Source organism: Mauremys mutica, chromosome 7 (genome assembly GCF_020497125.1).
Source record: "Mauremys mutica isolate MM-2020 ecotype Southern chromosome 7, ASM2049712v1, whole genome shotgun sequence".
Taxonomy (NCBI): domain Eukaryota; kingdom Metazoa; phylum Chordata; order Testudines; family Geoemydidae; genus Mauremys; species Mauremys mutica.
The window spans coordinates 33,123,799-33,136,057 of NC_059078.1; the positions used below are offsets into that span (position 1 = coordinate 33,123,799).

Genomic DNA, 12,259 nt, shown 5'->3' on the forward strand with positions numbered 1-12,259 from the left:
TGGGGGAGTAGTGGGGAAGGGTGACTGGGGAGTAGTGGGGAAGGGGGGGACTGGGTAGAGTTAGGGAGTAGCCGGGGGAGGGTGGGGTGACTGGGGTGGGCTGGGGGAGTAGTGGGGAAGGGTGACTGGGGAGTAGTGGGGAAGGGGGGGACTGGGTAGAGTTAGGGAGTAGCCGGGGGAGGGTGGGGTGATTGGGGTGGGCTGGGGGAGTAGTGGGGAAGGGGGGGACCAGGGCGGGCTGGAGGAGTAGTGGGGAAGGGGAGTCACGGGGGGGTGGGCGCTGGGAGAGTAGTGGGGAGGGGGGGACCGCGGAGAGTTAGGGAGTAGCCGGGGGAGGGGGGTGACCGGGGTGGGCTGGGGAGAGAGCGGGGGAGGCCGGAGCGGGGACCGGGGCGGGCTGGGGGAGTAGTGGGGGGGAACCGGGGAGTAGCCGGAGGGGGGACCAGGCGGCTGGGCTGCTCGAGCGGGGCGGGCGGACGGGCTGCGGGCAGATCCCGGGGCGCGGGGGAGGGCCCGGCTCTCCTGTCACGGGGCGCGGTGCACAGGCCGCCGGCGCTATGGGGGTGCCTCGGCCCGTCCCGGTCCCTCCCTCGCTCCCGCCTCTCCCCGTCACGGGGGGCGGGCCGGGCCGGCCGGGCGATGTCGGCTGCAGCGGATGCGGCCCCTGGCGGGCCGGAGGCGCCGGGCCCGGTCAACTCCCTCTGGGTCCCCGCGGCTGGGCTGGCGCCGGGCCCCGGCTCCCCCGCGCTCTGCTGGGCCGCGCTGCTCGCCTGCCTCAGCCTGGCCTGCGCCTACGTGGGCAGCCTCTACGTGTGGAACAGCCACCTGCCCCGGTGAGTGACCCCCCCGGGACCGACCCCCCGCCCCGTGAGTGACCCCCCCGGGACCGACCCCCCCCGCCGCGTGAGTGACCCCCCCCGGGACCGACCCCCCCCGCCGCGTGAGTGACCCCCCCGGGACCGACCCTCCCCGCCCCGTGAGTGACCCCCCCCCGTGAGTGACCCTCCCCGCCGCGTGAGTGACCCCCCCGACTTCCCTCGCCCCGTGAGTGACCCCCCCGGGACCGACCCAGCCCCCCTGGGACTGACCCACCTGCCCTGGTGCGTGACCCCTCCTCCCGATACCAACCCGCCCCAGCCCCCCCGAGGCATTTACCCCAGTGAGTGACCCACCCCCTCCCAGAGCGACCACTTGTGGCTGCAAGAGATTTCCAACCTTTCTGAATGGACATCCTGAAATGGAGATGCCCTTAGCCAAGGGTATGAGAACAGCTGTGCTCCCCCATGCACAGTGAGTGACCCACCCCCTCCCAGTACCGACCCACCTCCCCTGGTGAGTGACCCCCCCCCCCATTCCGACCCACCTGCCCCAGTGAGTGACCTCCCCGGTACCACCCTGGTGAGTGACTCCCCCTCCTGGGACCGCCCTGAACCCCTCGAGCCCCTACCTCAGTGAGTGACACCCCCCGCCGGTACCGCCCCGGTGAGTGACCACCCCCCCAGTACTGCCTTGGCCCCCCCAGCCACCTGCCCCGGTGAGTGACCCCCCTCCTGGTACCGACCCAGTGCCCCCTGGAACCGACCCACCTGCCCTGGTGAGTGACCCCCCTCTCCTGATACCCACCCGCCACCCCTCCAGCCACCTGCCCCAGTGAGTGAGTGTCTAAGTGCGCCCGCGTACTGGCCAGCAGACCAGCATCCGCTGAAATGCCGCCTACAAGCAGCGTCATCCAGAGGTGTCACCGATTTTCGGCAGCATTTTGGCGGCGACACCTCTGGATGACGCCACTTGTCGGTGGCGACGCCTATTGACGTTGCCGCTTGTCGGCGGCATTTCGGCGGATGTTCGTCTGGCGCCACGGTCCTCCGTGGCTCGTCATCTGGCGCCCGCCAGACAAAAAAGGTTGGGGACCACTGAGCTAGGCCATCGCTTCTGGATGGGAGAAATTGTCCAGTGCCTTGGAATGGAAAGTCTTTGGGGCAGAGGGGCTGTCTCTTTTCTCCAAGTTTGTGCAGCGCTGGGTGCCATGGAGTTCTGGTCCATGATTGCACAATTCATATAATAATAATAATGGGAACTGACGTAGTGTTGCCTTCCTGAGTCTGCAGAGAGGCTGAAATGATGGCTGGAGGAAGTATGAAGGCCTCAGTCCTCTATGGGAGACAAATGCCAGTGTTAACTGTTGCATGGCCAATAAGCAGATGGAATAGGAGAGGTTGTGGGAATTGGCAGGAAAATCATTAGATGTGAAGAGCCACAAAGATGGGGAAGAAGGAGGGAACTCAGGAAAGGCGGGTGGGGAAGGAAGAGAAATAAAGGCCAGAGGGGAATGGGGTGGGGGAATTCTGCCCCCAACATGCAATTGTCATTAACAGTGGGACTCGGCTCCCTCCCCAAAATGAGCTCAACACCCCTGGCTTACATCAAGAGACACAGAGGGAAAAGCATAGCCCAAAGTCACACGATGGGTTCGTGGCAGAGCCAGGAATAGAACCCAGGAGTCCTGAGGACCTAGACCCTAGGCCGCACAACAGAGCAGCCTCCATTCCTCTGCGCCCTGAAGGTTTGTCTCCATTTGCAGAGACCACCCGGCCGTGATCAAGCGGCGATTCACCAGCGTTCTGATCGTCTCCGGCCTCTCGCCACTCTTTGTCTGGCTCTGGAAAGAGCTGACAGGCATTAAGGTAAGATTGTCACCTGGTCTCTATCGCCTCCCTCCCCTCCCCCACCCATCTGCAAGTTGGGCTGCCTACCTGGGAAAGTAGTCATGTGACTCATGTAGCAAGCTGGGACTCCCTTGCAGCTAGCCTGGTCCTTCACATCGCCCCTCCTTCCTGGCTAATCCCATCAGGGAGAATCCTTTTAGTTAGTGCTGTGCCAGCCACTGCCTCACCCTCTGGCTCTGAGTGTTGTATTACATGGATGCTTGCACATGTAAGATCAGGCGCCCCTGTCATGCTGGGGACTGCACAGACCCCCCAACCGAAATCAGGGCCCCATGATGATAGGTGCTGCACAGGGGCACAGTGAGAGACAGGCCCTGCCCCGAAGAACTCCCAGTCTAAGCAGACACAGGGCTGGAGGGGAAACAAAGGCACCGAGAGGAGAAGGGACTAGGCCAAGGTGCCTGAGCCCTGTGCACTAGGGTGTGGGAGCTGGCTGCAGGGCTGGGCCAGGGGATGATGGCCTGCATGGTCCTGATCCACATGTGTCTTGTGTTTTGCTCAGCCAGGTATATCCCTGCTAGTTCTGCTGGGCTTCCGACTGGAGGGAATCGTGCCAGCGACTCTACTGCCCTTGTTGCTCACCATGGTATGTGTAGGGCTAATGCCCTAGGGCTGCCCTGCCCCAACCTGCCAGGCCCCTGATAGAGGCTTTGCTGGGAGCAGGTGCCTGCTTTCTCTTGGGGGCCAATGGTTTGCCCGTCAAACTGCCTTCTCCCCAGCCCCACTTGCTTTGGCATGCCAGCAAACACAAGAGATGCCAGGCTCAGTGGTCTGCCCTGTGCTGCTCCCCTCGCTGCAGGGCATGGACTCCTCCATTGTGGGGATGTGGTGCAGGCTGCTCTGTCCTGACCTTGCTAGCAAACTGGGCATAGCAGAGCTGCCCCTCTGAGATCAGTTGGAAGGACTGTGACTCACTGAGCAGACAGGGCTTAATAGCCAGATGCCATCTCTAGAAGTGCTGAGCAGAGATTTCCAAACTGCCCAGGGGCTTTAGGTGCCCATTAAAATGCCAGGAAACCAGGCACCCAGATCCTTTATGTGACCTTTGAACAATGGCTGCTGTCTCTGGGGGGGGACAGGACTGACAGCTTGGATAAACCTGAATGCCAAAGGGGACGCTCACTCAGCACCTCCTTTTCTGTGCCAGGTCCTGTTTCTTGGGCCCCTCATTCAGCTCTCGATGGACTGTCCCTGGGACTGGGTTGATGGACTGAAGGTCATGTTTGGTAAGGCCTTGCTATTTAGATGATGGTAGCACATAGGAACACAGACCAAAATCGTCTCCTCTCGTGCTGTGTGCCGGGTGCTGTGCAGACACAGTGAGAGACAGTTCCTGCCCTGAGGAGCTCACAGTCTAGCTAGACAAATGATGGGAGGGGAAACTGGGGCATGGAGAGAGGAAGGGACTCACCTGAGGCCATTGGCAGAGCCAGGATTGTACCCCTGGAGTCCTGGCTCATGCTGCCTGTAACAGCAAGCTGCAGGGAGTGTTGGTGGTGAGCTAAGGTCACTAGGAGGCATACATCACCAGAGCTCTGTGTCCCCTGGGAGCCGCTCAGAGCTAGTGGGAGTGCACAGGGACAAAGAAGGGGGTCCCACAGTCATGGGAAGGGGGCACCCTCGGCCTAGTCTGTGCTTTTTGCTTGGATCTATTGAGATGAGATGCCCAAGCAGCACTGGCGAGGGGAGCTCTGTGCCAGGTCTCCACAGGACATCCCAGAGACCTCCAGCAATGCCAGACACATAATGCTACCTTCCTTGTCCCTGCAGACCCCCGCTTCTGGGCGCTGTGCCTGAGTGACATGCGCTGGCTCCGCAACCAGGTGATCGCACCCCTGACGGAGGAGCTGGTGTTCCGGGCTTGTATGCTGCCCATGCTCATCCCTTGCACTGGCCTGGGGCCAGCCATCTTCACCTGCCCGCTCTTCTTCGGGGTTGGTGAGTACCCAGCACTGCTCAGGCCCCCTGACTGAGCTGCCCCATGGTAGGCAGAGCTCCCACCCCAGCCACTGCAAAGCATCCAGGCAGGGTCAACAGTATGGCTCTGAGCACAGCTTCCATCCCCCACCCCCAGGTTGTGGTGGGGGCAGAGTCAGGGTCATGGGACCTAGGCCCAGCATTGCTCCTTCCCACGTCACTTTTCCCCACCCCTCCTCTCTGTCTCCCTTCCTCTTCCTGAACCCAGTGGGGCTGAGGGGTTTGCACTGATCCTACCCCCACCCCCTGAGCAGCTTGGCAAGGGAACCAGTACCTACCTCCTCCCATACAGTGAGGGGGGGAGGCCGAGTTCAGCTTCTCCACTCCCCTCCCCAGGCCCACTGAGCACAAAGCAAGCCCTTCTGAGCTAGGGGTGTCTGCCTTGGGCGCAGGAGCATGGATTAGAACCCTCAGCCCTATGCACAACCCCCTGCCTGGTGCCCATTAGGGGCCAGCATGCTCCCAGAGATGGGGAGCAGGTGCAGGTGGGGTTGGTGCAGCCTGGTCCAAGCAGGGTTCTCCTCAGATCAGCTCCTGCCAGTGGAGGCTGGGGAGGGGGTGCCGGGCTGGCCACAGGCACTGATGGACATTTCCCTCTTCCAGCTCACTTCCACCACGTTATTGAGCAGCTACGGTTCCGCCAGGGCAGCGTGGCCAGCATCTTCCTGTCGGCAGGTAGGAAATGGTTGCCAGGGTGAGGGTCCTGAACTAAGGACCCCTAGACCAGCACTACCTTAGCCTGCTCTGGGTGCAGCTGGGAAGAGTCTGGAGCGAGTTGTGGGGGGGGGGGGTGAACAGCAGCTTCCCTCCAGAACAGCTGGTGAAGTCTGGAGGGAAGCTGCCAGTGGTGAGCAAGGCAGCAACAAGCACCAGAAAAGAAGGGATGTGATAAGTGGGGAGCCAGTGGATATAACCCTGGTGATTGAATTCCATTGTCAAAGGGGAGCTAGTAACAGAGCTGAAATAGCCACAGAAGGGATAATACCTAGAAAGAGGAAAAGTTCCAGGAGACCAGTGAAGGAAATAGGGCTACTAAACATCCTGTAGACAAGGTGAAGTGGCAGGAACAGAGACATTGGCAGAGGAGGGTTAATCATTCAATCAATCAAGAAGCCAACACATCAAGGAATACGTGTCTTTATTGAAGCTGGAACTCAAAACAGTATGAAGGGTGGAGTTTATGTTTGAGTCCATTGTATTTTCTAAATCAAAATTCTTTTGTTCACTAAATGTAAATTGTAATCTAGAAAGTGAGTTTAATTAACATAACTGTAGTTAGTTTGGCCTCTCTCTGGATCCCTGGTGGTGGGGGAAGATGTGGCAACCCTGTTTTAAGCGCTCACAGTTTTTGGCCAGAAGTGATCAGTGGTGATGCTGTATGAGGGAGTTTCAGTGGCTCTCTAAAAGATTCTGCTCTCTCCTGCAGCTTTCCAGTTCTCATACACAGCTGTCTTCGGGGCCTACACAGCATTCATCTTCATTAGGACAGGTCAGTGCTGCAGGTTGCCTTCCTGTGCAGAGTTCCCTCCCCAGCCTGGCATGGAACCACCAGCCATTTCTCTACCCTCTGCCACAGGGGCTCTAGTGAGATAAGACCAGATGCCTGTCTTGGAAAGAGTCCCTTCCCCTGTTTATGCCCAGTGTTCCTCCCTTATAACCAGTTGGGCTCCAGGGGTTTGCCTCTCCCGCAGGGCAGCCTGCACCCCAGACTCCCACCCCCCTTGTGTCACACATCACCTCCATATAACAAAATTAATTCCGCACATGGATGTAAAAAATAAGAGAGAACACTGGCTCCAGTCCCCCCAAAGCTGTCACACGGCTGCTTCAGCTCATCCCTAGGCTTGTGAATGCATGGTTGTGGCACATTGTGGTTAAAAAAAACAAAAATAAAAGTGTTCTCTTCTCCCATCCAGGACACCTGATTGGCCCTGTGTTGTGCCACTCCTTCTGTAACTACATTGGCTTCCCTGCCATCTGTGCTGCCCTGGAGCATCCCCAGCGCCTCACTGTTGTCATCTTCTATGTGCTGGGCATGGTGCTCTTCCTCCTGCTCCTGCACCCCATGACTGACCCAGCTTTCTTTGGAGACATCCCTATTTGCTCTCTGTCTGCAACCAGTTCTGGCTTCTCTGTGTGCTCCTGACACCTGGGGCACGGGTTTCAGACCCGACAGCCCCCCTCCCCGCCCGAGAGCAAGAGATATATTTTTTTATTATTAAAGTACTTTGGAAGGTGTGCTAACTTGTCTTTCTTCTACTGATTTTGAGGGCTGCTACAGCAGGCCCTCCCCCCGTCCCAATGGGGTAACACCATTTAAATCTGCTTCTGTACCAAATGACTGGAGGATAGCTAATGTGACACCAGTTTTTAAAAGGGCTCCAGAGGTGATCCTGGCAATTACAGCTTAGTAAGCCTGACTTCTAGTAAAGAACAAAATTGTCAGACACAGATGAACAGAATTCGTTGGGGAAGAGTCAGTCAACAAGCATGTGAACAAAAAGGATCCAGAGCACTTAGATTTTCAGAAAGCCTTTTTAGCAAGGTAAAGTGTCATGGGATGAGAGAGGGGGAAGGCCCTGTCATAGGTCAGTAACTGGTTTAAAAGATAGGACTAAATGGTCAGTTTTAGGAATGCAGAGAGGTAAATAGTGGTGCCCGTGGGGGTGGGGTCTGTACTGGGACCAGTCCTCTTCATGAGCTACAAAAGGATCTCTCAACATAATCCCAACTGTGCATATAGGACCTGGGGGTGCAGGGGCGGTGTGCAAACAACATTAATAGGCAGCAGGTTTAAAGGGAAGCCTGGACTCTGGTCAGGAAGACTGGACTAGCGCAACCATTGGTCTGACCCCGTTGGGCCGTTCTTACGCGTTTTCCAGTAAACCCTCACTTAGGAGCAACCTCAGCACCCAGGTTTTCATAACTCTGCCCACCACCTTAGGGTGGGTCTTTCAAAAGTTTACACCTGACCATTGTTAACACAGCTCTGAAACTAGCATGCAAATGGAAAGTTCGTAGCTTGGACTCTGCTTCCTCATTGCCAGGGCCGCCCAGAGGATTCAGGGGGCCTGGGGCAAAGCAATTTCAGGGGCCCCTTCCATAAAAAAAAGTTGCAATACTATAGAATACTATATTCTTGTGCGGGCCCCTGCAGGCCTGGGGCAAATTGCCCCACTTGCCCCGGGCGGCCTTGCTCGTTGCCCCTTCTAGCAAACCCAACAGGCAGCCACTTGTGCCTGCCCCGCTGGGTCTGAGCCTCGCGGCTCTTCCCCTCCCCCCAGCCGGCTCGAGTTGCTGCTGGGTTTCAGACGGACCAAACAGCGTCTCTTTGGAACGTAGCTGGGCCTTGGCTGCCCACGAGCCTGTGACCGCTGTGGCCATGCCCCGCCGGTGACTGAGGGCCAGGGTCGGGTCCCCGCGCGGGGCGGGCGCTCTCTGCGCTCCTCTCGCCTTTGGCTCTGGATGCTGCAGCTGCTGCTGCCTCTACTCGCTCACGCGTAGGCCGCTTCTGGGCTTATGCCGCTGCCCCAACCAATACGAGCGGAGCCCCCCCTCCCTGCATCTCCAGTGAGGCGGAGACTGCGCGTGCACCATGACGCATGCACAGTTTCTGGGGGGAGGAGGGGGTGTTTGTCCTCCGGTGCATGCGCGTCTCCAGCCAAGTGGTTACTATATCAGGGGCCAGCAAAGGTACTAGTGCCTGTGCTCGCTAGGGCCCTGCAGAGGGGAGGTATATGGGGGAGAGGCAGATCTCTGTGTAGGGGCAGATCAGGGATCCTCCCTCCCTTTGTAGCAGGGAGTTCTGCCTAGGAGCAAGTGGTGCTATTGTAGGAAAGGGGCACTACCCTATACAGCCTAGTAGCTGCTGCTGCTGTTTTAGGAGGTGCTAAGTAAAAGCTTACACTGGGGGGAAATCCCTCTGTAGGGGCCTGCACGTTGGCTAGGGGAGACGATGCCTGGCTATGGGGGGGTGGGCAGGGGCTCGCTAGCAGTCTCTCTCCTGCTCCTTAGAGCATCCCAGCTTGTTTTGCCACCATGCAGGAATGTTTCCGCTCTCACTGGCAGCAGCACCAACAGGCTCTGCCCTGCAAACTCCCCCTACCCCCAGCAACAAAAGTCATGCCTGGTGTGGAGAAAGCAAATGAAGTGTTATTTACCCCTTCACCCAACACACAATGAGTAGGCATCCAGCTTAAAACAAACATAAGGAAACACTTCACACAAGGCACAGTCAGCATGTGGAACTCATTGCCAGGATTGTTGTCAGGCCAAAAGTCTAACTACCCAGCTTCAGAAAAGAATTAGCTGACTTCATGGAGGATAGGTTCCTCAGTAGCTAGTAGCCAACATGGTTGGGGATGCAACCCCATGCTCTGATTGTCCTAAACCTCTAACTGCCAAAAGCTGGGACTACAGGGGCTGACTCATTTGATAAATTGCCCTGTTATGTTTATTGGCTCTGAAACATCTGGCACCAGCCACTGCTGCAAACAGGAATAATGGGCTAGAATGGACCATTGGTCTGAGCCAGTATAGCTGTTCTCACGTCCTAATGCGGGGGAAGCTGGATCCTGGGTTAGAATCAGCAAAGCAAAGATTTCTGACCCAAAGGGGCTTGAGTCTCCTGCAAAGGCCAAGCACGGCCAGCAGCTAGGAGCGGATGTTGGACAAATCCACACTGGGAACAAGAGGCAGATGTTTAGCAAGAAGGGTGAGTCCTCAGTGGGGCAGCTCCCCCTGGGGCCAAGTTAGGGTAGGGGGGGATATGCTTCATTCCTTGGGGGCTTTTCATGCAGGCCAGATGGCTCTAAAAGCCATGCTCTGGCTCCACCACCAGATCTGAGCTGGAGGCAGGAGTGACTGTGGGGATCCTCTGGCCTAATGCCCTGCAGGGAGTCTGGCTGGGGACTCAGAACAAGTCCCTCTGGCCTTGGAATCCCTCCCCACACTAGCAACAAAGAGCCCCGCTGTGTGGGAGCTCAGAAACGTACAAGGATCTTCTGGTTTCACTAATTGCATCCCCTTACTTTTCACTCCTTTGACACTTGTTTATCTAGCAGCAGTCTTGTAGCACTAGGGCCACTCCCAATCCAGTGTGGTAATGAATCAAACATAACACGTGTCAGGCATAGGCACCGACTTTTCCCAGCACTGGTGGGTGCTCACCTCCAGCCCCACCCCCATTCCAACCCCTTCCCCAAAATCTCTGCCCCAACTCCACCCCCTCCCTGCCCCTATTGGACCCCTTCACCAAATCCCCACCTCTTCCCGGAGCACCGCGTTCCCCCTCCTCCCCCTCCCTCCCAGCGCTTGCTGCCACCAAACAGCTGTTTTGCGGCATCAAGCACTGGGAGAAGCGGGGACAAAGCATGCTCAGGGGAGGAGGTGGAGTGAAGGTGAACTGGGGTGGGGGGAGCTGCCAGTGGGTGCAGAGCCCCCACCAATTTTCCCCCATGGGTGCTCCAGCCCCAAAGCACCCACAGAGTCAGCACCTATCCCAGGGGAGGTATTGGCTTAATTTTACCAACAGAGATAACAGTGTCTACACTACTGCGGTAAGTCGACTATGCTACGCAACTCCAGGTACGTGAATAACGTAGCTGAAGTTGACGTACTTAGATCGACTTACCGTGGTGTCTTCATTGCGGCAAGTCAACTGCTGCCGCTCCCGCATCGACTCTGCCTGCGCCTCTTGTGGCGCTGGAGTACAGGAGTCAACGGGAGAGCGCTCAGGGATCGATTTATCACGTCTAGACTACACACAATAAATCAATCCCCGCTGGATCGATCGCTGCCCACCGATTTGGCGGGTAGTGTAGACATACCCTCACTGGGGGTACAGTACAGGGACTGACTGAAGAGCAATCTGCTGTCGATTTGGCGAGTCTTCACTAAACCTGCTAAATCGAAGGCCGGTGGCTCAATCACAGCTGTAACACACAGGTCCGGCTCCAGACACCAGCCTACCAAGCACGTGCTTGGGGCGGCACTCGGGGTTTTTTGGTTCAGCTGCGGGGAGGCAGGGATTGGGAGGCGTGGCGCTGTGCTGGGGGGACAGGGACTTGGGCGGCGCAGTGCGGTGCTCAGGAGGGGCGGGGACTTGGGCGGCGCAACGTAACACTCGGGGGGCGGGGGACTTGGGCGGCGCGACGCTTGGGGGGGGACTGGGGCGATGCGACGCTCGGGGGGGGGCGGGGCGGCGCTCTTTGTTTTCGCTTGGGGCAGCAAAAATGTTAGAGCCGGCCCTGGTAACACAGATGGTGGGTGGCTTCCCCAGGATCACACAACGATGAGGAATAGAGCCCAGGAGTCCTGTCTGCCCTTTTCTAAACACTAGATAAACCTCCCCTCCCAGAGCTGGGGCTAGAAGCCAGAAATCCTAACTGCCAGTCATACCACACTAAAGAAAGGATTTAAAACGCCTCCTTCCCCCACCCCAAGACAGCTGCAATAAAAAACACTCGAGTCACTAAAACCTTAATTAACAGGAAAAAAAATTCTTAGGGCCCAGCCTGCCTCTCTCTGCCACATACACCTCAAGGAACCACACTGGCAAATGACTTACTATTGCATGCACAGGGGCTTTTATACAAGGCTCCTTTCCCATCATGCTCAGCAGCAGAGGTAAGCCCATCCCACTTGCCCCTGAAGGGCTGAGAACCAGCCAATTACTGCAGTGTTTGAGTATTTTTCCCACTGAGCCAGGCTTCCCTTCACCTGGAGTTACAGCATCTGTTTCTCCGTGGTGACAGAGCGCACAGAAATTCCTCCCCCTCCATCCTCAGCACCCTCTGAAGAAATGGGTTGTGCCAGGAGCCATCAATTCATGGCATTAGGCTCCAGGCAGGGAGCTGGGAGCAATAGAAGCACCAAGCCCTGCAGGGAGTGATTCACCCAAGGCCACACAGAGCTGGGGGTAGAATCCAGGCCTCCTAACTCCCCAACACTGTAATCCACTAGATTCTCACACACACCTACCTTATGAGCAAGGACTCCTGGGTTCTAGCCACCGCTCTGCTGCAGGGATGGGGTCCTTTTTGGATAGACAACCCCCCCGCCCACACACACACTAGCTGTTTAAACACGACCGGATATGGCACACAAGTGACATTTTACCCCCACATAAATCCTTTCACAGCCTAGACCCAGCCAATCTAGCACCTCCCGTCCACTATCAATAAGGCAACAGCCACCTGCCATCAGCCTGTGACACTGGCCTCCATTGCCCACTCGTTACATTTCCAATCAAGCCCCTTGGTGATTTTTCCTGCAGTGCCCCACCCACTTGGGAGGAGCTCCCCATAAACAGCCACAACGTCACCTCCTGGGTCTCCTGCCAATCCCATCGCAAAACTCTCCTCTGTCTGCAGAAAATGTGACACTGCTCCGGCTGCTGGTGCACAGAGCTCACGGCCTCTCCTGCTGACCAGAGGTGTTTGGGTTCCTGTGCTCCCCTGTCTGGCCAGCTCCACCTGTTGTCCCTTGTGGTAAGGCTGGCGGCACGCTAGGGGCAGGGACCGCCTGGCTGATCTGTTTGTTCAGCACCTAGCAGA

General features: G+C 57.4%; 1 protein-coding gene across 1 annotated transcript; it reads left to right on the plus strand.

The window, feature by feature from the left end:
- The first annotated feature begins 553 nt into the window (after positions 1–553).
- On the plus strand, positions 554–6,939 carry RCE1 (Ras converting CAAX endopeptidase 1). Its single transcript, XM_045023605.1, has 8 exons — positions 554–833; positions 2,582–2,684; positions 3,229–3,312; positions 3,874–3,952; positions 4,497–4,664; positions 5,307–5,378; positions 6,130–6,192; positions 6,620–6,939. Exons 1-8 carry the CDS (start codon positions 640–642, stop codon positions 6,847–6,849), a joined length of 993 nt encoding a protein of 330 aa, XP_044879540.1. The 5' UTR covers positions 554–639; the 3' UTR covers positions 6,850–6,939.
- The last annotated feature ends 5,320 nt before the right edge of the window (positions 6,940–12,259 follow it).